Genomic DNA, 23,986 nt, shown 5'->3' with positions numbered 1-23,986 from the left:
CTTTCTCCCCCCATTTTCCCTCCACTCAACTTGAATTGAAACGAGCTTTTCTCCTACGTTGGCCTGAATTAGATTGCCTGCTGGCTTCATATTAGTGTTGAATACATTGGATATTTGCTGTCACATTCTTGTGATCCTTTACTGAGAAGAATGTGTTTCAATTCCATCCAGGTTAATATAAAAGATGTAAAGTCATCATCTTTTTATGGCTGAATAGTATTCCACTGTCTGTGTACTCCAGTTTGTTAATCCATTCCTGAGTCGATGGGGGTTTAGGTTACTTCCGTAAATTAAGGTACATACACAATCTAGTACATATATTCTTTTGATAAAATGATTTTTTTTTCTTCTGGGTGTAAGTGGGATTGTGGGGTCAAATGGGAGATCTAATTTGAGTCCTTTGAGGATTCTCCATGCTTCTTTCCAAAGAGGCTGTATCAGTTTACAGTCCCACCAGCAGTGTAAAAGTATTCCCTTCTCCCCACATCCTCACCAGCATCTGCAGCTTTCAGACTTTGTGATGTGGGCCAGTCTCACTGGGGTGAGGTGATATCTCAGGGTGGTTTTGATTTGCATTTCTCTGATGATTAGGGACAATGAGCATTTTTTCATGTGTTAGCCATTCATCTGTCTTTTTCAGAGTTTCTGTTCATGTCTCTTGCCCAGTGGTAGATGGGATTATCACTTCTTTTTTTTTTTTTTTATTAAATCGTAGCTGTGTACATTAATGTGATCATGGGGCACCATACATTGGTTTTATATACCATTTAACATATTTTCATCATGCTGGTTAACATAGCCTTCCTGGCATTTTCTTAGTTATTGTGTTAAGACATTTATATTGTACATTTAGTAAGTTTCACATGTACCCTTGTAAGATGCACCGTAGGTGTAATCCCACCAATTACCCTCCCTCCGTCCATCCTTCCCCCTTCCTCCTCTCCCTCTCCCCCTTCCCCATATTCTTAGGTTATAACTGGGTTATAGCTTTCATGTGAAAGCCATAAATTAGTTTCATAGTAGGGCTGAGTACATTGGATACTTTTTCTTCCATTCTTGAGATACTTTACTAAGAAGACTATGTTCCAGCTCCATCCATGTGAACATTATTTATTTAGACAGAGTCTCACTATGTCGCCCTTTATAGAGTGTTGTGGCGTCACAGCTCACAGCAGCCTCCAGCTCTTGGTCTCAGGCAATTCTCTTGCCTCAGCCTCCTGAGTAGCTGGGACTACAGGCACCTACCACAACGCCCGGCTATTTTTTGTTGCAGTTTGGCTGGGGCTGGGTTCGAACCCACCACCCTCGGTTATATGGGGCCGGCACCCTACCCACCGAGCCACAGGTGCCGCCTTGATAACCATTTCTCATGGTTATCTCTTAGAGCTTCCCAGGATCTAAGAGAATTGTATACTGTGTAATGAAGTTCTAAATTTGAACACATTTTTCTTAGATATTTACGGTTTTTCTTTTATGCTTTTAATGTGTTATTAAGATTGAAATATAAAATTTATTTCGGACTAATCTAAATAATTTTATGTACCATTGTAGAAATAAGTAAAAGTATGTGAAAGCTTAATTATTGTAGACTAGTTTTCATTGTGTATGTGTTCGTTTAATCTTTTTTTTAATTCTGGCCTTCAATTCTTCTAGAAGGTATAGTTTTAATTTGTGAAGCATATTTTGAATGCTTTATTCTCTGATCATATTTTGCTGATTTTAAGATGTACAAATTTTGATATCTCTCACAGCTGGATATATGTTATAATGGATGGAATGTCATAATTTAAATGTGGCTAGTTCTCTTTCTTATTTGTACATAAAATGGTATGTCTTAAAGATAACGCATCTTAGAGTTGATGACCTATGGTAGAATATATTCATATTTACACTTCATAAAAGAATATGAGGAGGTTCCTGGGAAGATGGCAAAGTTGGAAGCGTCAGGAATGTCTTCCTACCTGGACAACATGTGAACTGGCAGATTCTGACTGACATAACTATTTGAGAATTCTGGAATCTAATGAAGGCTTGTAACTTCCCAGGGGAAGACTTGGGACAGCAAACTGTGGTTAATTTTGGTCAATTTTAGCTCTTAGCACCGTAGCAGCTACCGTTCCCCACTGCCATGCCCTAGGGAGAGAGCTGTGTGTGTTCTTGGAGCAGCTTTCACACAGCTTGTGGGATCCAGGGTGGGCTAAAAGAACCCTGTCCTCCAGAGATTGGGAGTGTTTGCTGTAATCACTGCTGGTTCTGATCACAGAGGTGCAAAGAGGTAGCAAACATTGTCGTTGCACTTCCCCCATTATTATAAAAATGGGTAAAGAAATTGAATATATAGTTCTTTAAAGAAGACGTAAAATGGCCAATAAGCAAATGAAAAGATGCTGAAAATCAATCATTAGGGGAACGCAAATCAAAACTACAACAAGATACTACCTCACACCTGTTAGGATGGCTATAAAAAAAATCAGAAAATGGCTGATTTTGAATTGTTGTTAAGGATGTGGAGAAATTGGAACCCTTGTCCAGTGTATGTGGGAATGTAAAATTGTACAATCATTGTGGAAAACAGTTCCTTAAAGAACTAAAAATGTAATTATATGATCTGGCAATTTCAATTCTGGGTATATACTCAAAAGAATTGAAAGCAAAGTCTCAAAGCCATATTTGTGTATCCATGTTTATAGTAGCCTTATTCACAGTGACTAAAATGTGGAAACAATCCAAGTGTCCAACAGCAGGTGAGTGGATAAGCAAAGCGTGTGTATGTGTATACGATAGAATATTACTCAGTCTTAAAAAGGTAAGAAGTTTAGGCACATGCTATGGCATAGATGCACCTTGGGGACCTTTTGATCAGTGAAATAAGCCAGTCACAAGAACACAAATACTGTATGATTCCATTTACCTGAGGTGCTCGGGGTAGTGAAAATCATGGATGCAGAAAAAATGGTGGTTGTCAGGGGCTGTTGGGAGGTAGAATTGGGGGTTGTTACTTAATGGCTATTGAGTTAGTTTAGCGTAAGAGTTCTGAAGATGGAAGGTGGAGATGGTTGGATAACAATATGGAATGAGTTAATATTGCTGGACTCCATATTTAGAAATGGTTAAGATAGTGGTAAGTCTAATTTATCTCAATAAAAATTTTGGGGAAAAGCTATTTGAGACTTTCAAAATACAGTATGTGCATATGTCCTGGCAACAAGTTTATTCCATTTCATTCAACTAATACTTTGTTGTGTGTCTGTGCTGGCTATATTAGTTTGCAAGTGATGCCTTAACAAAAGTAACACAAACTGGATGGCTTAAATGACAAATTGATGGTCTCTCAGTTCTAGAGGCTAGAAATCTGAAGTCACAGAATCTGTAGGGTTGGCTTCTTTTGAAGGCTGTGAGGGAGAATCTGCATTCCATGCCTCTCTCGGCCCCGGCATGTATCAACTTGTGGACGGTGTTCTCCCTGTGTCTTCACCGCTCACTCTCTGGTTCAAATCTCCCTTTGTGTAAGGACAGCAGTCATCTTGCATTAGTGTCCCAACTTGATGATCTCCTCTTGATCACTATTTCTGTGTAAGGTCACAGTCACAGCTACTGGGGGTTAGGGTTTCCACATCTTTGGGGACACAAGTAAACCTGTAACACTGCTGTTAATTTTATGAACATTCAGGTTATTTCTAGTTTTCTTCCCTTTAAGTCAACCTTGTGAAGAACATTCTTGTATCTATGTCTTTTGTATGTTTTTGATAGAAGTCAATTTGCAGGGTCACAGGATTCACAGAACTTTGATAAATACTATGAAAGGAGCCTCTAGACAGTGTACACCGGTTTGTCTCCCACCTCAGTGCACGCGTACCCATCCTCCACACTCTGAATAACACATTGGGTTGTAACTTTTTTTTTTTTTTTTTTGACTCTTTGTCAGTCTTTTTATTATTTGTTTATTGTGGTAAAAAAAATAACAAAATGTATCTTAACCATTTTAAGTGTATAGTTGAGTAGTGTGAAGAAAACAGACATTTTTGGATCGGATTGAAGATCCCCAGGATGCTTTTCATCTTGCAGATCTGAAACTCTGGATCCGTTAAACAACTCTGCATTCTCCTCTCCTCCAGTTCTGAGCAGTTACCAGGCTTTCTCTTCCTGTGATTTTGACTATTCTAGGCACCTCACATATGTAGGAACATATGTGCAGCTGTCATATGCAGCTGTCATTTTGTGACTGGCTTCTTTCACTCAGCATGAGGTCCTCAAGGTTTAGCCGTGTTGTAGCATGAGACAGGACTTCAATTCATTTTAAGACGGAATAATTATCTATTATATATCTATGTTATCTATGTACTATATTGTGTTTATCCATTCTTCCTTACATGGACATTTGGGTTGCTTCTCTTTGTCAGTTGTTCTGAGAAGGTGAAAAGCAACCTCTGTCTGTCTCCTGGGCAAAACCGGAGCTTTCTCTTGTGGATCATGCACCTTCTTAATAGTAGTATGGGAACCTGAGGCAAGAGAATCACTTGAACCCAGTAGTTCAAGACCAGCCTGGGCAACATAGCAAGACCTTGTCTCTAAAAAATTAAAAATAGAAAAATGATTTAATAAGGTGGCACCTGTGGCTTAGTCGGTAAGGCGCCGGCCCCATGTACCGAGGGTGGCTGGTTCAAACCCAGCCCCTGCCGAACTGCAATAGCCGGGTGTTGTGGCGGGCGCCTGTAGTCCCAGCTACTCGGGAGGTTGAGGCAAGAGAATCGCTTAAGCCCAGGAGTTGGAGGTTGCTGTGAGCTATGTGATGCCATGGCACTCTACTGAGGGCCATAAAGTGAAACTCTGTCTCTACAAAAAAAAAAAAAGAAGAAGACAAATGATTTAATAAAAAAGGCACATGAAGGGGAGAGTTAAGCCTTTTGATGTCTTAAACATGAAATAGGATGCCTAATAGCTTTTGTTTATGTTAGGTATAGCTATTGACATTTATCATTTTATAAATTAAAATTTTATAAATATTAATTCATTTAAAAAATAACCATTTCATGTTAAAATATTTTTATGAAAAAATATATTTTTTCCCAAACAAAAAATAATAGCAAGACAAATGCCATCGTTTTTTTTTTTTTTTTAAATACGGAATGCTTCGAATTTGTGTGTCATCCTTGTTCAGGGCCATGCTAATCTTCTCTGTACTATTCCAATTTTAATATATGGGCTGCTGAAGCAAGCATGCCATTGTTTTTTATTTTTGCAAATCTCTTTGAAGACTAGTTTATAGAAGACAACTAGGTTCTCATATCCGTTTCTGCATGGAGTCTGTTGGATATCACCTGTCATGTAGCTGCTGGAAAACTACTCTGCATGCTTTTAAGAGAGTTAAATTGAAAAAGATATTTAAACATCTTAATGTTATGAAAATAATTTTAATTTCATAGATCCTGAAAGGCTTGGGCTCCGGGGGTCCCTGAATTTCACTTTGAGAATCACTGCTATAGGCAAGCCCTGAGGAATTTTATTTCAACTGTGTTGGAGATGTGGCATCTTCTTTTTTGTTAGTATTTTTTAGAACCCTGATGGCCAAGTTAGAATATCCTTCCTTGACAGAATGATCTTCAAGTGATAGGTGGGGGTGAGAAAGCAAGTGGAATGGTTTCTATCCTGGCTTCATCCCTTAGTTTAGAAAGAGGTGAGAATGTGGGAGGGGTGCTCTGGGACAGAAAGGTTGGGGTAGAAGCTAAGATGTCCTCTCTGCCTCAGAGAGTGCTCAGACCTACTGAAGTTTGTTTATTTTCTGTGTCTTCAAGTGCACCTTTGTTCGTCAGAACTGTTTACTTTGCCTTTCCAGCAATATTTTCCAACCATTACACTGATTTTCTTATGAAATACTATCTTTTAGGATTTCTGGTAACTTATGTGGTTAAAGTAGAAGTACAAGAGTTGCCTTGAAAGAATTTTGAAGAGGAACCTGAATGGTTGATACTTTGCATGTGTTTTTGTTTTGCCAGGTGGTATATGCCTGTTTGTAGAACATACAAGTAGCTTTATTACTATAATAGTACATCAGGGCAGATAGGAGCAGACTGAGAATGCGCTATTCTTGGGTAAAGTGAGCTATTACCAGGGCTGATGATTTACTTGTATCACAAAGTGTGCAATATTGGAGTGTTGTTTCTTGGTTAAAAAATGTGCAGTCTTGGGTGGCGCCTGTGGCTCAGTCGGTAGGGTGCCGGCCCCATATACCGAGGGTGGCAGGTTCAAGCCCTGCCCCGGCCAAACTGCAACCAAAAAAAAAAAAAAAAAAAAAAATAGCCGGGCATTGTGGCGGGCGCCTGTAGTCCCAGCTACACGGGAGGCTGAGGCAAGAGAATTGCTTAAGCCCAGGAGTTGGAGGTTGCTGTGAGCTGTGTGAGGCCATGGCACTCTACCCGAGGGCCATAAAGTGAGACTCTGTCTCTACAAAAAAAAAAAAAATGTGCAGTCTTGGAGTATTGTTTTTTAGTTACTTTATTTCTTGAGAGGTCATTTAATTCTCATATAAAAACATAATTAAAATTAGCCTGTAGAATTCCATAATCATGATGATTGTGGTGATAAGTGTTTTATGTTTTTTGTATTTCATTTAATCCTCATAGCAGCCCTGTAAGATAAGTTCTGTTATCCTGATGTTACCGATGAAAAATCTGAGGCAGCTGAAAGGTGATGATGCCGGGGTTCCGTGCCAGGCGCAGGGTCCATTAAGACCTTGGATCTGGCTGTAATTGACTGGGGAAGTATAAAGTTAGAAACTACGAAAGACAAGGGGCCAAGACACGCAGAATAGAATTTACAAATGTGGGAACACAGGGACCACCACCCATTTGTGGGGTTCCATGGCTCCGAGCATTTGTTCCACTCAGCTTTTATTGAAGGCTATTTGCTCGTTAGCCCAGAAGATAATCTGAGGAAGGGAACAAAGATGGCAGCAGTTTCTCTGAGTAAAAGCATATCAGCTCCTATTGTTTCTATAATCATTAACTTTAAGGGTCTGAGCACTCTTGAGAAATCCAGAACCTGAGCCTGTGTAGGGGCAGCCTCCTTTCTATGGTCGCACACACAGATTCCTGGGGGGGGGGGGGGGGGGGTGTTAATCCTTGCTAGTTCTTTGTGGAGTAAAACCCTCTGGCGTCAATCTTCTCTGAAGAATTGGTGGGACAGGAACACTTCTATGCTGCTGGTGGGATTGCAAACTGATACAGCCCTTTTGGAAAGAAAGATCTAAATGTAGACCACGATCTAAATGTAGACCTTCCATTTAATCCTGCAGTTCCATTACTAGGTATCTACCCAGAAGAATATGAATCATTTTGCCACAAAGACATTTGCACTAGAATGTTTATTGTGGCTCAATTCATAATTGCAAGCAGCCCAAGTATCCATCAACCCATGAATGGATCAATAAACTGTGGTATATGTATACCATGGAATTTTATGCAGCCATTAAAAAAGATGGGGATTTTACATCTTTTACATTTAACTGGATGGAATTGAAATACACTTTTCTTAGTAAAGTATCACAAGAATAGAAAGATGAATATCCAATGTACTCCATACTAATATGAAATCAATATATAAACAAGTACATGTTCCTAAGAACAATAAAACACTATTATATCCAGTTTGGAGGTGGGGCGGGGAGGATGTATGGCAGAAAGAGGGAGGGCATGAGGTGGGATCTCACCTGATGTGCACATCGTGAGGGTGTATAACAGGCCCCCCGGGTGAGGGGCTCCTCTACAAATGGAACTTTACCCTGAATGTGAGAACAGTGTAACCTAAATATTGTATCCTCATATTAATTTCAATAAAGTTAAAAAAAAAAAAGAACTGGTGAGAGAGAGGAATTTTCCTCTCATCTCCAAGCCAGAGGCATTGTCCTCTATGATGGATGTAAGTCCTCTTACCTGTATTTCAGGGCCTACGCTGTTGTCTTGAACTCTGTCCTGGCCAAGTACAAATCTCCACAGTGGGTATTTGCTTTGACTGTTAAACTGGGCAGGAAACGGCCTAGTTAATGTTTCTTGCTAGGCCTTGCACACAGCTTCCTTTGCAGCCATTAATTCCTTCAGAGTGTTCACAGACCCAGCAGGGGTGTTAGCAAGCTGTATCCCCTGAGCAGGAAACTGCTAAGTTAAGAAATTTAGCAGCAACTGGTTAAAAGGTAAACTAGATGACTTTTCTTTGTTTTGCCTTGCTCAACTTATTTCTCCATCCCTCCCTTTTTCTGGGGGTGTTTTCCCTTGCCAAGGATGAGGTCATTGGTCCCCATTCTGCCTGCTTGGTAGAGCCAGGATTTGAAGCCAGCCAGATTCTTGGGCCTTTCTGTTGACTCTCATTCTCTGTTCCTTCAACAGTTGGAGGTTCTATTGCATATCACAGGCCAGGAGTTACAGAGAGTATTCATAGAGTGTCTAACGATTCAAGTGAAATGCCAATAACTGTTAAATTCTTGGACTCTAGGAAAAAGACGTCAACGTGGTGGAGCACGGTAGCAGGCTGCCTCAGTGTGGGAAGCCCCCTGTACTTCCGTTCTGGTGCTCAGGAATTTGGAGAACCAGGATGGTGGAAACTTGTTCATAACAGGCCCCCGACAATGAAACCTGAAGGAGAGAAGTTGTCTGCCTCTTCTTTGAAAGTAAAAGGTACTGTTGTGTGAACAGTACGTAAGTGTGAGCTTCGGAGACAGTCCTGTGTTTGTCAGGCTGAGCTCCCAGGGCTCTCTTGAGTTACCCTGCTTGATGGTTCTATGACACTTGCTTTGCCTGCTATATAGAAATACTATATAAAAACATTGAATCATTTGGTCATCAAGTTACAAATTTCCTTTGGTACCTGAAAAGTTCAGTGCTTTCCATCTGATTTTTGTTTTGAACACAGTTTTTTTGAGACAGAGTCTCACTTTGTCACCCTTGGAAGAGTGCCATGGCTTCACAGCTCACAGCAACCTCCTGCTCAGGCAGGTCTAATGTTTTGAACACATTAACTACCATATAAGTTGTATTTAACTTAGGCTAGTTTTGAGCCTGGGGCCTCATGAAGCACATACAACTCACATATCTCTTGACCCATTTTGACCTACTATGGCCCCAAGGAAAAAAATCTTTTTTCTACTGTGGCAGTCAGTGTGCTAAACTTTTTCTATTTTTTTTTTTTTTTGAGACAGGGTCTCACTCTGTTGCCCTGGGGAGAGTGCTGGATTCGAACCTGCCAGCTCTGGTGTATGTGGCTGCCGCCCTAGCCGCTGAGCTACAGGCACCAAGCCTTTGCAGCCTAATCTTAATGTCATTTTCACATTAAACGAAAATTAACAATAACTCCTTACTATCATATATTGATCTGTTTTTATTTTATTTATTTATGTATGTATTTTTGAGACAGAGTTTCACTTTGTCATCCTCAATAGAGTGCTGTGGCATCATAGCTCAAAGCAACCTCAAACTCTGTGGCCTCAGGAGATGCTCTCGCCTTAGCCTCCCAGGTAGCTGGGACTACAGGCACCTGCCACAATGCCTGGCTATGTCTTTTTAGAGATGGGATCTCAGCCTTGCTCAGGCTGGTCTTGAACTCCTAAGACCAGCAATCTATTCACCTTGGTCTCCCAGAGTGCTAGGATTATAGGTGTGAGCCACCCCACCCAGCTTGATCTGTTCTTACAATCAAAGAGTTTTAATGAAATTTTACATTTAAAAGAAAATGTAATTGGTAAAAGATCAAATAGTATTTAAGGATGTAAAGTCTGAAAGTTAACTGGCCCCCTGACTATAGTTTCACTTTCCAGAGTAACCACTGTTATCTTTTATAAATACATCTAGAAATAATTTCAGCATATTTAAGCATTTTCTTCTTCTTCTTCTTCTTCTTTTTTTTTAACGTAAAGCCTATAGCACAGTGGTTACGGCTCTGGCCACATGCACAAGCTGGTGGGTTTGAACTCAGCCAGGGCCTACTAAACAACTGTGACAACCAAAACAAAAAAACAACAGCTAGGTATTGTGTTGGGCGCCTATAATCCCAGCTACTTGGGAGGCTGAGGCAAGAGAATAGCTTAAGCCCAAATTGAGGTTGCTATGAGCTGTGATGCTATGCACTCTACCAATGGTGACGTAGTGAGACTCTGTCTCAAAACAAACAAACAAACAAACAAATGTAAATATCCTCATGCTGTGGCACTTGTTCTCCTTTTCCTCCCCACTTAGCAGTGCACCTGGGACATTTTCCTATAATTGTACATATAGATCTACCCTATTTTACTTCACTGCTTTCATTATATGGCTGTATGATAACTTATTAAACCACTCCCCTATAATGGAATTTTGGTTGTTTCTACTTTTTTAAATTATTGTTATTTTAAACAGTGTGACAATTTTACAAATTTGTGTACATGTGAAAATTGTGATAAATTCCTGGAAACAATTGCTATATCAAAGGACATACAGGCAGTCCTTGGGTTACAAACAAGATAGGTTCTATAGGTTTGTTCTTAAGTTGAATTAGTATGCAAACTGGAACAGATAATTTACCTGTTACCTGTAATAGCCTCTGTTCATAAATGCAAGTTGTATATCAGTTGTATGTTTGTAACTTGAGGACTTGCTGTAATAGCTTCCCTTCGTAAGTGTGAATTGTATGTAAGTTGGGTGTTTGTAAACTCTGGTACTGCCTGTATTTGTTCAAAATTGTAGGTAGTTTAGCCAAGTTATCCTCCAAGAAGGTGTAATAAAAAATTTGTGTCATTCTAAAAGACACGAAGATGCTTATTTCTACATATCTCTTGCTGTGGATTACCGAAGCTTTTAATGTTTGCCAATTGCAGTAGGTAAGATATCGGGGTCCTGCCCCAGAGCTGTGTCTGCTGAGACCTTGGAAACTGGCGGTGATCCACTGAAGAAATACAGAGTTAGAAGTGATGGTAAAGAAAGATAAGAGACATAGACTAGAATTAAAAGCGGGAGCTCAGGGGTCCATTGCCCATTGTGGGATTCCAGCAACGGCACTGAGTATTTGCTCTATTCTGCATTTTTTTTTTTTTTTTTTTTGAGACATAGTCACATTTTATTGCCCTTGGTAGAGTGCTGTAGCATCACAGCTCACAGCAACCTCCAACTCCTGGGCTTAGGCAATTCTCTTGCTTTAGCCCCCAGGCGAGTAGCTGGGACTATAGGTGCCCACTACAATGCCCAGCTATTTTTTGTTTGCAGTTTGGCCGAGCTGGGTTCAAACCCACCGCCTTCTGTATATGGATGAGGCTGGTGCCCTACCCACTGAGCCACATGCGCCGCCCTCCACTCTGCTTTTATTAGAGTCTGTTTACCCAGAGGGTAAGATGAGGGCGGGAACAAAAAACATCAGCAGTTTCTCAGATTGATCATCAGCTTTTATTGTTGTTATAATTAACCTTAAAGGTGGCCTTCAGTAATCTGAAATCTGAGCTTTATATTGGGAGAGCCTCCTGCTTGAGGTCACACACACAGATTTTTAGGGAGGTGTTAAGCTTCACTAGTTCTCTGTGGAGTAAAACGCCATCAGCATTAATCTCCTCTGAGGGATTGGTGGGGAGGGAGGCATTTTCCTCCCATCAGCACCACAGAGGATTTTCCTCTGCTATAAGGGATATAAGCTCTTCTGCCCATATTTCAGAGCTGGAGCTACTCTTGTTCTCTGCCCCAGGCAAATGCAAATCTCCACACTGGGTATCTCCTTTGCCTATTTAATGGGCAGGAAACCCCCTAGAGGATGTACCTTTTTCTAGGACTTGTATAGACTTTTCTATAGCCATTACTCTCCTCAGAGTGCTCACAGACCCAATAGGGTATTTGTAAGCTATATCCCCAACAGGCTAGAATTTCAGAAAAGGCAAGAAGCTTGTTAGCAATGGCTAGTTTAAATGGAAACTGACTTTTCTTTGTTCCGACTCACTCAGCTTACTTTTTAGTTTTCCTCTTTTTCTGGGGGTGCTTTCCTTTGCCAAGAATGGGGTCTTCAGTCCCCATTCTCCCAGCAGTAAAAGAATTGTTTAAATTTACATTGTAATTTCTTATTCTTGAAGAGATACTTAAGTCTTATTTTAAGGCATTCATTGAACATTTCTCTATATTAAACATGATACTAGGCTCACTATAATTAGGAAGTGAAACTCAAGTGATATAGTTATTTTAAAATATAGATACTGGTTGCGCATCCCAAATCCAAAAATTTAAAATCTAAAGCACTGTGAAATCCAAAACTTTTTGAGCACTCCCATGACACTCAAAGAAAATCTCATTGGAGCATTTTCGGTTTTGGATTTCCAGGTTTGGGATGGTCAACTAGTAAGTGTAATGCAAATGTTCCTAAATCTGAAAAATTCTGAGATCCAAAACGTGCTTGGTCCCATGTATTTGGAGAAGGGATTATTTAACCTGTGTTTGTTCTGTTCTGGCAGCCTCAAAACCAACTTTAGATCCAATCATTACTGTTGAGGGACTTCGAAAACGGGCAAGTCGGAATCCTGTAGAATCTGCTATGGAATTGAAAGAGAAAAGATCTCGAACTCAGGAAGCCAAAGACATTAGAAGAGCCCAGAAAGAAGCAGCTGGCTTTCTTGACAGGAGCACGTCTTCCACTCCTGTAAAGTTTATAAGCCGTGGCCGCAGGCCAGATGTGATTCTTGAGAAAGGAGAAGTGATTGACTTTTCATCCTTGAGCTCCTCTGACCGCACCCCGCTAACAAGCCCATCTCCTTCTCCATCTCTGGATTTCTCTGCCCCAGGGACGCCGGCCTCTCATTCTGCCACGCCTAGCTTGCTTTCCGAAGCAGATCTGATTCCAGATGTGATGCCCCCTCAAGCCTTGTTCCATGGTGAGACCTACTTGCTTTGGTCTTTTATTTTAGGTGTGGACCATGGTGTAAATATCTGAGTTTTCACCCATGGGTTGTGTGCTCTACATTTCTTCTTATGTCTTGACAATATTTTATGCTCTGTTTAGATGATGATGAAATGGAGGGTGATGGAGTCATAGACCCAGGAATGGAGTATGTTCCACCCCCTGCTGGGGCAGCAGCTTCTGGTCCAGTGGTTGGGGGCAGAAAGAAGGTCAGAGGCCCTGAACAGATAAAGCAGGAGGTAGAGAGTGAGGAGGAAAAGCCCGACAGGATGGACATGGACAGCGAAGACACAGATTCAAATACTTCTTTGCAAATAAGGACTCGGGAAAAGAGGAAGCCTCAACTAGAGAAGGACACGAAACCTAAAGGGCGCAAGTACACTCCTGTGAGCATCTATGAGGAAAAGCTGCTTCTCAAGAGGCTGGAGGCCTGTCCCAGTGCTGTTGCCATGACGCCAGAGGCTCGGAGACTGAAGCGGAAACTGATTGTCAGACAAGCCAAAAGGGATAGGGGATTACCACTTTTTGACTTGGATCAAGTTGTTAATGCTGCCCTTCTGTTAGTTGATGGAATTTATGGGGCCAAAGAAGGAGGAGTTTCTAGGCTTCCTGCTGGACAAGCCACATACCGAACTACCTGTCAGGACTTCCGAATCCTTGATCGGTACCAGGTGAATGTGCACGGGCTCTTAAGCTGCGGGCCTGGGGTAGAGGTGGGGCAGGCGGCACCAGGCAGTAGACACAGTTAGGCCGTGACTGTTAAAATCATGAGTCATGTAGAGGGAGAGGAGAGAAGAGCAAGGGAGAAAAATATAAAAATTTTGGGCTTTATTTTTAGAATTTGTTCAGTATAAATACTCTTTAATACATCTGGGTTTTTCTTTTCCCTTGGGCATTTGGGCTTTATGTGTATAATATATATGTGTGTGTGTCTATATACACAGATACATAGATACATACGCACAGAACCTGGAAGTTTTCTTTATAGTTCTCAGTCTCTGAGGGGAGCTGTACATGGTGTGTGTCGTAGTTTCAACTGGCAGCTATATTGAGGACATGCGATGTACTGGGTATTATGCTGAGCAGGATGTGAAGGTGTGTAAACATCTATGTAGTTAGGGAACAGCATGAAGAAATAGCAGCCAGGGGGTCGGTGTGGTGTCCGGGGAACCTAAATTAATTCCACTCAGAGCTGCCAGCATATACCGTCCCACTGAGAGGAACAAGAGGACTCATTTCTGTCTTTGCTACCAGTTAATACTAACTAGCCTTTAAGTTTTGCTAATGGCTGTAAAGTGAAATCTTTTATTGACAGTACTTTGATTACAGGTGAGGTTAAACACTAAAGTTTCTTGGTTGTCTGAGAATTCCCTGTTTGGAGTCTTTGCACATTTCTGTGTTGTCTTCTTGGGACGTTAGTGGTCTCTTTATTGCCAGTTCTGATCCTATTCAGTGATACACCATATGTGGGGCCTGTTTCTTTCCTTGTGCTGGGCATGTGGTGTGTGGGCCCTTTCAATTTGAAACTCTTATTCCTGAGTTCTGAAAAGTCTTAATTTCCTGTCTTCTATTTTCTTGGTTCTCTTTTTTTAGAATTTCCTTGCTACTTGGATATTGAGCCCTGTAGACCAGGGGGTTGGTAAACGTTTTCTGTAAAGGGCCAGAAGTAAATATTTTAGGCTTTGCAAGGCCATACATGCTCAGTCAGAACTACTGAACTCTGCCATTGTGAAAGCAGCCATAATGAACGTGTGTGGCTGTGTTCAGTAAAGCTTTATCTACTAAAATGGCAACGGGCTTGGTTTGGCCTGTGGGCTGTAATTTGCCGAGATCTATACTGTAGTGGATCCTATTAAGTTTTTTTTTTTTTTGCAGTTTTTGGCCCGGTTTGAACCTGCCACCTCTAGGTATATGGGGCTGACACCCTACTCCTTGAGCCACAGGTGCCACTCCTTAATTTTCTTTTTTTCCCCCATCTTTCCTGGGAAGTACAGTATTAAACTGCCTGCATTCTAGGAGCCAAATGGGAAGGTCCAGGAGCCTATGACTAAGTAGATAAAATTCCACTGAATTTACCTGTCTTTAGAACAGCACTCCCACCCTTGGTTCCCTGTATCTGGAATCTCCCTTTCGAGCCTCTCTAGAAGAAAGTCCAGTCTTCTGCCAGAGGGGGAAAATATCACTTCCTGGTTGGGGAGAAAATATCACTTCCTGGTTGGGGGAGTGTAATTGACATAGTGGTATAAGTGGTGTAATTGGAGGCTTTAACCTCTTAAAGAGCTTCTCAGTCCATAGTTCTACTGCTGGTTCTTAGCTTCCATAGTACTTGTGAGTACCATAGCTCACAGGTTCTGGTTCTGTGTTTTCCCCAGGTTGAATTTTGTAAATCGTCCTGCTCCTGGTTAGTCTTCACCACCAGCTTTGGCTTTAGCTTTCTTTGCTCTGTTCGGTCATTTGTGGCCAGGTGTGGTGGCTCGAGCCTGTAGTCCTAGCACTGTGGGAGGCTGAAGCAGGAGGATTGCTTGAGGCCAGAAGTTCAAGACCAGCCTGAGCAAGAAGAATCTTTACAAAAAATAGAAAAAGTAGCTGGGTGTGGTGGCATGAGCCTATAGTCCCAGCTACTCAGGAGGCTGAGGCAGGAGGATTGCTTAAGCCCAGGAGTTTGAGGTTGCAGAGAGTTGTGATGACACTGCTACACTCTAGCCTGTGCAACAGAGCGAGATTCTTAAACAAAATTCAGTTTGCATAGTGACTTTGAAAAATAAGAAGTTAGGGCTGGGTGTGGTGACTCACACCTGTAACCACAGCACTTGGGAGGCCGAGGTGGGTGGATTGCCTGCTCACAGGTTTGAGACTAGCCTGAGCCAGAGTGAGACCTTGTCTCTAAAAATAGCCAGGCATTGTGGAGGACATCTATAGTCCCAGCCTACTTGTGGGGCTGAGGCAAGAGAATCACTGAAGTCCTGGAGTTTGAGGTTGACACTACATGGCACTCTACCAAGGATAACAAAGTAAGACTCTGTCTTAAAAAAAAAAAAAAGAAAAAAAAAAGAAGTGCGGTGCCTGTGGCTCAAAGGAGTAGGGCACCAGCTCCATATGCTGGAAGTGGTGGGTTCAAACCCAGCCCTGGCCAAAAACTGCAAAAAAAAAAAAAAAAAAAAGAAAAAAAAAGTAATTTTCCACTTGTTCATATGCTTTTGTTACAGTCATCTGTTCACCTATTCTGTGTTCTTATGGGTTTGTCTGTGTAGTGCCTGTCCTTCATTGTTAGTTATAAATGTGTCATATGAAGAGAAGAAGGCATGGAGTCATAGGCACAGAGATTAATACGAGTGTCCATCTGTCTCTCTCCTGGGAAAGAAATAGAGTGTTACAAGCACCCTACAAGTCCTTTTGTGTACTTCCTCCTCCCCTCACTCTTTGACTTTTAGTGTTAATTTTTCCTTTGCTGTGTTAATAAATATATTTCTAAACAATATACTTTTAGTTTTTAAAGAAACGGAGTAAGTAGCAGGCACAAAATTAGCTGTGTAAGGAAATTGCTACTATAAGGCGAAGTTTCCCAGGGCAGATAAGCTAAACAGTCTGTTTGGGTCATTTTTGCAGACTGAATTGTGTCCCCCAGAAGAATATGTTGAAATCCCAACCCCTGGTACCTGTGACTGTGACTTTATTTGGACACAGGGCCTTTGTGTGGATACAGTTAGTTAAGAGGAGGTCATCTGGAGTAGGGTGGATACTTTATCCAAGGTGACTGATACCTCTTTTTTTGTTTCATTTTCTGTTCTTCCTTTAGCGATTCTCTTGCCATTTGCCTTCCAAGTAGCTGGGATTACAGGCGCCCGCCACAACGTCTGGCTTTTTTTTTTTTTTTTCTTCTGTAGAGACGGGGTTTTACTCTGGCTCACTCCTGCTCATACTGGTCTCTAACCTTCCAGCTCGGGAAATCCACCCACCTCAGCCTCCCACAGTGCTGGGACTACAGGTGTGACTCACCACGCCTGGCCAATTTCTTTCTTTTTCTTTTTTTTTTTTTTTTTTGGCTGGGGCTGGGTTTGAACCCGCCACTTCTGGTATATGGGGGTGGTGCCCTACTCCTTGAGGTCTGTCCAGGGTTGCATTAGGTTGTCAGGGTCTTTCTAGCAGGCAGGTCTCAAGTTTTCCCTCCCAGGCAGCTTTCCTCAGGAAGCTGTTAAGAAAGTGCTCCTATATGCCGGAGGTTGCGGGGCGCCACCTGTGACTGGTATCTCTTATAAGAAAAGGGGAAGAGATGCAGAGATGGGCATGCTGGGGAGAAGTGCTGTGAAGACAGAGGCAGATCAGTGTTTGTCTATAAGCCAGAGACACCAAGGGTTGCTCGCAACAGCAGCAGCTAAGAGAACAGCAGAGAGCAGATTTTCCCCTGGTGCACAGAGAGAGCACAGCCCTTCCCGCTGTGAGAAAGCCCAAGTGGTTTCTGACTTTTAGCCTCTAGAACAGCGATTCTCAATCTGTGGGTCGCAACCCACAGGAACTGTATTAAAGGGCCGTGATATTAGGCAGGTTGAGAACCACTGCTCTAGAACTATGAGACAATAAATTTCTGTTGTTCGAAGCCACCCATTTTGTGGCACTTTGTTCCTCCTGCACCAGGAAACTGATACAGTCACATTCTGGCTTCAGCTTCCATAAACCCCTCCTAGGTAAGTCACTGGCTGGGGGTATTAGGGAGTCCCAGAAACAGGCTCTTAGTGCAGTGGCTGGGCTATGGTGTGCACCAGAAATGTGGCAGAAATCTGAGCAAAAGGCAACCCTCTGCATTTCCTGCCTCAGCTGACATTGCTTCCCTCCAGCTTACAGGAGGTCAAGGCCAGCTACTTGTGGAGTGAGTGTCCTCAGCTGATCCAGGGAGTGATCATGGGGGCTCAGCAGTGCATGGTTAGGACACGTGGAGAACGGATGAGATTTTGGCCATGACTTCTTAGGGTTAGAGACGGTCGGTGGCAGCAGGGGCTTGATGATGATAGATAGCCTCAGTAGGTGTGCCTGTTGGTTCGCAGTTTTTCACTCTGGACTGACTGCGGTCCTGGAATGTCCCTTCACTGGAGATTTATGTCCCCTCCTCTAAATTCAGTCTTCTCTTTTCTGTGGCCCATCTATACCTTTCTGTAGATTTATTCCTTTCTTTTATGGGAGCACTTTCTTTTTTTTTTTTTATTGTTGGGGATTCATTGAGGGTACAATAAGCCAGGTTACATTGATTGCAATTGTTAGGCAAAGTCCCTCTTGCAATCATGTCTTGCCCCCATAAAGTGTGACACATACCAAAGCCCCAACCCCCTCCCTTTGTCCCTCTTTCTGCTTTTCCTCCCCCCCATAACCTTAATTGTCATTAATTGTCCTCATATCAAAATTGAGTACATAGGATTCATGCTTCTCCATTCTTGTGATGCTTTACTAAGAATAATGTCTTCCATTTCCATCCAGGTTAATACGAAGGATGTAAAGTCTCCATTTTTTTTAATAGCTGAATAGTATTCCATGGTATACATATACCACAGCTTGTTAATCCATTCCTGGGTTGGTGGGCATTTAGGCTGTTTCCACATTTTGGCGATTGTAAATTGAGCTGCAATAAATAGTCTATTAGTACAAGTGTCCTTATGATAAAAGGATTTTTTTCCTTCTGGGTAGATGCCCAGTAATGGGATTGCAGGATCAAATGGGAGGTCTAGCTTGAGTGCTTTGAAGTTTCTCCAAATCTTTTTTTTTTTTTTTTTACATAGAACTTTATTTATTTATTATTATTATTATTTGCAGTTTTTGGCCGGGTCTGGTTTTGAACCTGCCACCTCTGGCATGTGGGAGCACTTTCTTAACAGCTTCCTGAGGAAAGCTGCCTGGGAGGGAAAACTTGAGACATGCCTGCTGGAAAGACTCTGACAACCTAATGCAACCCTGGATAGACAGTGGAGCAGTGCTCGAATTCTGAAGAGAAGTGAGGTTGAAGCTAGGGTTTTATACCCAACTGTGTTATTACTAGGTGAGCCCTCCATTGAGAATCCCTGACATTGTCTTTACATCTTTCCTTTTGGGCTAGTCAGTCCCCAGGGAAGAGTCTTCCAGTCTCAGAACTTCTCAGAACTCTGGTTACCCAGTGGGTGGAGAAGGACTCCAGGATTCAGCCTGTAAGGTGCTTACTTCTTGGCTCTGAGCTGTCCCATCCAGGGCCCCTTTGGTACTTTCTCTAGAGTTAGGACCTTCAGACTTCTGGGGGGCAGCCACCCCACAGCAGGGAGTTGAGGGAGCTGGGGATTTTTATTGTCTATATCCCTAGTTATGTACACTTTTCACACAGCTATTTTCCTGCTCCTTATTTCACTGCCCCATTTATTCCCAGTTCCAGAGGAATTTGATGCTGCCACCTGGGTTTTGGCAGGATACTGCAGTATAGATTGGGCTTGTTTTCACCTCATCCAAAGACAATTTTGGATTTCAGTGTTAAAACGGTTACTATTTGTCCATCTGCTTACCAGTTATTATTGTTTCTAAGTAAGTCAGTTTCTGTAGTTTTAATAGGATTTTGGGAGGTAGTAAAGATGCTTGTATTTAACCCCATCTAAACCTGGAATTTTGTCATAAATTTTAATGTATTTACAGAGGGGAGCAGCTGTAAATGCATTTTTTTCAGTCCATACTCTTTTGTTTTCTAAAGAATGTATCTGTACCTCTGAATTTCTCTATAATTACTACTGTAGCTATGACTCGTGCCTTTCTTTTGAAAGAAATAAAAATAGTATGTCACGGAGATACCTTTATTCTCAGATTTATTACAGCATCATTGACAACAGCCAAGATAAGAAATCAGTCCAGGTGTCTATCAGTGGATGAATGGATTTAAATTTATGATACATACACACAACTGAACACTATAAAGCCATAAAAAAGTCTGGGTGCAATGGCTCGTGTTTGTAATCCTAGCACTCTGGGAGGGCAAGACAGGTGTATTGCTTGAGCTCAGGAGTTCGAGAACTGCCTGAGCAAGAGCAAGACTCTGTCTCTTAAAAAAAAGAAAACTAGCTGGACATTGTGGTAGGTGCCTGTTGTCCCAGCTACTCAGGAGGCTGAGGCAAGAGGATCTCTTGAGCCCAAGAGTTTGGGGGTGCTGTGAGCTGTGACACCACAGCACTCTACCAAAGGCAGCAAAAAAAAAAAAAAAAAAAAAAAAGCCATATAAAGGAGGATATTCTGTGATCTCTATGGGTAAACCTAGAGGACATTATGTTATATAAAATAAGCCCAGCACAGACAAATACCACATGAGCTTATTCATATGTGGAATCTAAAAGTGTTAATCTCATGGAATTATTGATTAGAAGGTGATTAGCAGAGGCTGGGGCAGTTGAAGGAGGAGTGATGGAGAGATGTTGGCAAAATAATAGAAGACTGTAGTTAGGAGAAATAAGTTTAAGAGATCTGTTATACAGAAGGTGATTATATTTGGTGATACATTCTCGAAAATTGTTAAGAGTAGATACTAAGTGATCTCCCCGCAAATAATCATGAGATGATGTATATATCAGTCACCTACATATAACCATTGCACAATGTGTCTCTACTTTAAAACATCATATTGTACACCAAATAAAAACATAATTTTATTTGTCATTTTTTTCTGTAGTCTAAGATTTTTTTTTAAAATTTCAGATTGATATGAGGGTAGAGGTGATTAGGTTACATTGTCTGCATTTCTAAGGTAAAGTTCAAGTTATAGTTGAGCCCCCCGCCCCATCCAAGGGGTGTGCTGTATTACCCCTTCATTATACCCAGTATTTTGGGATTCTCTGTACCCACTCGTTTGTCTTCAGTTTGGGGGAACAGTCGTTTATGGATCTGAGAAGAGTCGTGGATTTTCTAGTTGAGGTGTTTTTACCAGTTCGGGTGGAATAATGATGTCTGAGCTCCTTGAGTGCCAGATTGAAAAGCAGAGTTCCTCTTAGGTGCTGCTTCATTGGGAAATTCCTCATTATTGTGCCTTTAAGTACATTTTTCCTTTATTATTTTCCTCTTAATATGGATGTTGACACCATGTCTTCTCTTCCTTTGCCCTTTTGAAGAAGTCCTTAACCTGCCCCTCACATCACTCATTTCTGCCTCATTTCTGTGGCCATGTGTTCAGTATCTGCTAATGCCTGTGGGATGCGTCTCAGCCGCCCTCTCCAGTGTCCTGGCTCCTCCATTACCTTGAAGCTAGTTACTGTCTTTTTTTTTTTTTTTTTTTTTTTTTTGTAAAAACTTCATTGAGATATAATTTAGATACCTTATTATTCACCCATTTAAAATGTACAGTTCAGTAGTTTCTAGTATATTCATAGAGTTGAACCATAATGAATTTTAAAAACATTTTATAAACCTAGAAAGAAACCCTGCTCCCTTCAGCTCTTACTACCCAACTCTCTGCCCCACCTCTACCACCAACCCATTATTCTCTTTTTACCTCTGTAGATTTACATATGCTGGACATTACACATAAAATGGAACCATGATGTTATGTATGTGGCCTTTTGTGATCACTTTTTTTTTTTTTTTTGAGACAGAGTCTCAAGCTGTCACCCTGGTTAGAGTGCGGTGGCATCACAGCTCACAGCAACCTCAAACTCCTGGGCTCCAGCAATTCTCCTGCCTCAGCCTCCCAAGTAGCTGGGATTACAGGCGTCTGCCACAACGCCTGGCTATTTTTTGGTTGCAGTTGTCATTGTCATTCTAGCTGGCCCAGGCTGGGTTCGAGCCCACCAGCATCGGTGTATGTGGCTGACACCCTACCCACTGAGCTATGGGCGCTGCCGGGATCACCTTCTTTCATTTAGCATGGTGTTTTCAAGACTCATCCGTGTTGTAGCATATACTGTTGGTCCTTCATTGCTTTTAAAGGCTTAATATCCCATTGTATGGGTAGACGTTTAGTTCATCCATTCATCAGTTGATGGACATTTGGGTTGTTTTTGCCTTTTGGCTATGAACATTTATGTGTGTAAGTTTTTGTGTAGACATGTTTTTCTCTGGATCTAGATCTAGGAGTGGAATTACTGGGTCAAATGGTAACTCTATGTTTAACTTTTTGAAGACCTGCTAGACGGTCTTCCCGAGTGGCTGCACTGTTCTACATTCCTGCCAGCAGTGTGTGAGACACTTACTTCTCTACACACCCTTTCACGTTACCTGTCTTTTTGATCACAGTCATCTTAGTGGGTGTGAAGTGGTATCTCATTGTGGTTTTAATTTGCGCTTCCCTGATAACTATTATACTTTCAAAAATTCTTGTCTGTTTGATGTATTAATTCTGCCTTTTCCTGTGCAGCTTGTTTAGTTTGTTACCCTTCTCTTGTTTTCTTGCACTCTTCATTTATGAGTCTTGATTTTCTTCCTGTGAGCTCATATCCCCTCAGTGTGTTCAGCTACCTTTGCTGGTGGCATATGCCTGGTTCCCAGCTAGTGTCCCTCTCAACAATTCTAGGAAAATGGGAGGCTCTGGGTGAGTCTACTTCCTGCCCTCACCTTTCTCCGCAGTCTAGCAGCCTTACCTCTCAGGGAGCTCCCAGGACCTCTGGCCAGGTGTTGCTTTTCACTTCTCTCTGCGTTTGCTGCCTGGGTTGGGGCATGCTCCGGGACTGCAGGATGGGATCTGCCCTCTACCTCAAGAAGGTTCCAGCACTGTTCTGGCATCATGCTCCTCCAGCCTGGCTGGCCAGGTGACGTGGCAGTGATGTACCTACTTCTCCCAGAGAAGCACATTGGAGAGGAGGTGGTGGTGACAGGTAGCCCCTGCTCTGTTGGTGGGGCAGAGCCTTCTTTGCTCTCTTCACTCAGCGGCTTCACTGGAACCTGACCCTCATGACCTCTCCGAGCTTGCTGCCTGCCTGGTGTGCTGTCTTCCCTCTCAACATCTGGCATCTCCCAGCTTGGGTTTGGCACAGGACCCAGCAGCCCACCTATCTCTCCATTTGTTTAGAACTAGAACTCTGAACAAACTCACTTAACATTTTCCATACTTATTAACTTTGGGATGCTTTCCCCCCCGCTGCTGTTCTTTTATTTAGCAAACATACGTTGAGTACTTAATATGCCTATGTGTCAAGCGCTATTCTAGCTGAGGACACTTAGTGGCTTAAGACAGAGAAGGCCCCTGGCCTATGGAGCTGACATCCTTAAGAGGGAGATAATAGTATCTAGCTCACCAAGCAAACAGCATTACTCACAGAAGGTGAGTGCAATGAGGGAGAGGCGTTTAGGGCAGGGCTACCCCTCTGTGCTGGAGACCAGGAATGGCCTTGAACTAAGTCTTGATTCATAGGATCAGGCTGAAGAAAGGTCAGGGCTGCTGGCCCAAGTGCTGGCCCTAAGGAAGGAGTAAGGTTGGTGTATGTGGCTGGGATTAGGTGACATCAGAGGAATGGGGTGGAGGGCGATAAGGCCACAGAGTGAGGGGCCAGAGCCTATAGGATCCTACCGGCTATGGGTGAGGAGTTTGGAATGTACCCTGAGCATTCAGTGGGAAACCAGGTAGGAGTTTTGGTCAAGGAAAGTGAATTTGTGTTTTTAGAAGAATCTGGCTTCTGTGTGGAGACTGGACGTGTAGAGTAAGAGTGGGAAGAGAGAGACCAAGAGGCAGTGGGTGGCCCGGGCAGCCTGGAGCGTCTTAGACTATGGTGAGAGCAGGGGGTGAGAAGTAGTTGGGGAACTGTTCACATCAGTGGGGAGTGTTCGGGGGAGCTGTTTATATGGGTGGAGAGTATTCTGGGAAGCTGTATATACATCTATGGAGAGTGTTCTGGGAGCTGTATACATAGGGGAGAGTGTTCTTGGACCTGTATACATCTATGGAGAGTGTTCTGGGAGCTGTATACATAAGGGAGAGTGTTCTTGGTCCTGTATACATCTATGGAGAGTGTTCTGGGGCTGTATACATAGGGGAGAGTGTTCTTGGAGCTGTGTACATCTGTGAAGTGTTCTGGGGAGCTGTATACGTCTATGGAGAGTGTTCTGGGGAGCTGTATACATGGGGGAGAGTGTTCTTGGAGCTGTATACATCTATGGAGAGTGTTCTGGGAGCTGTATACAT

General features: G+C 42.3%; 1 protein-coding gene and 1 non-coding gene across 3 annotated transcripts in view; one reads left to right on the top strand and one right to left on the bottom strand.

Moving 5' to 3' along the window:
* KAT14 (lysine acetyltransferase 14) overlaps nt 1-23,986 on the top strand; it is a 48,382-nt gene that overhangs the window by 16,531 nt on the left and 7,865 nt on the right. For both annotated transcript variants that reach the window (XM_053574123.1, XM_053574122.1), the window contains exons 4-6: nt 8,485-8,666; nt 12,446-12,862; nt 12,991-13,559. In XM_053574123.1, coding sequence (XP_053430098.1) covers nt 8,485-8,666; nt 12,446-12,862; nt 12,991-13,559 — 1,168 coding nt within the window. The remainder of the gene's footprint in view (nt 1-8,484; nt 8,667-12,445; nt 12,863-12,990; nt 13,560-23,986) is intronic.
* Nucleotides 5,116-5,217, bottom strand: LOC128574322 (U6 spliceosomal RNA). Its single transcript, XR_008376699.1, has one exon. It is a non-coding gene; the product is annotated as a U6 spliceosomal RNA (small nuclear RNA).

The sequence above is a fragment of the Nycticebus coucang genome, chromosome 21, assembly GCF_027406575.1.
Source record: "Nycticebus coucang isolate mNycCou1 chromosome 21, mNycCou1.pri, whole genome shotgun sequence".
NCBI lineage: Eukaryota > Metazoa > Chordata > Mammalia > Primates > Lorisidae > Nycticebus > Nycticebus coucang.
Note: the sequence above shows the minus strand (reverse complement) of the source record. Positions and strands in the feature narration are given on the sequence as shown.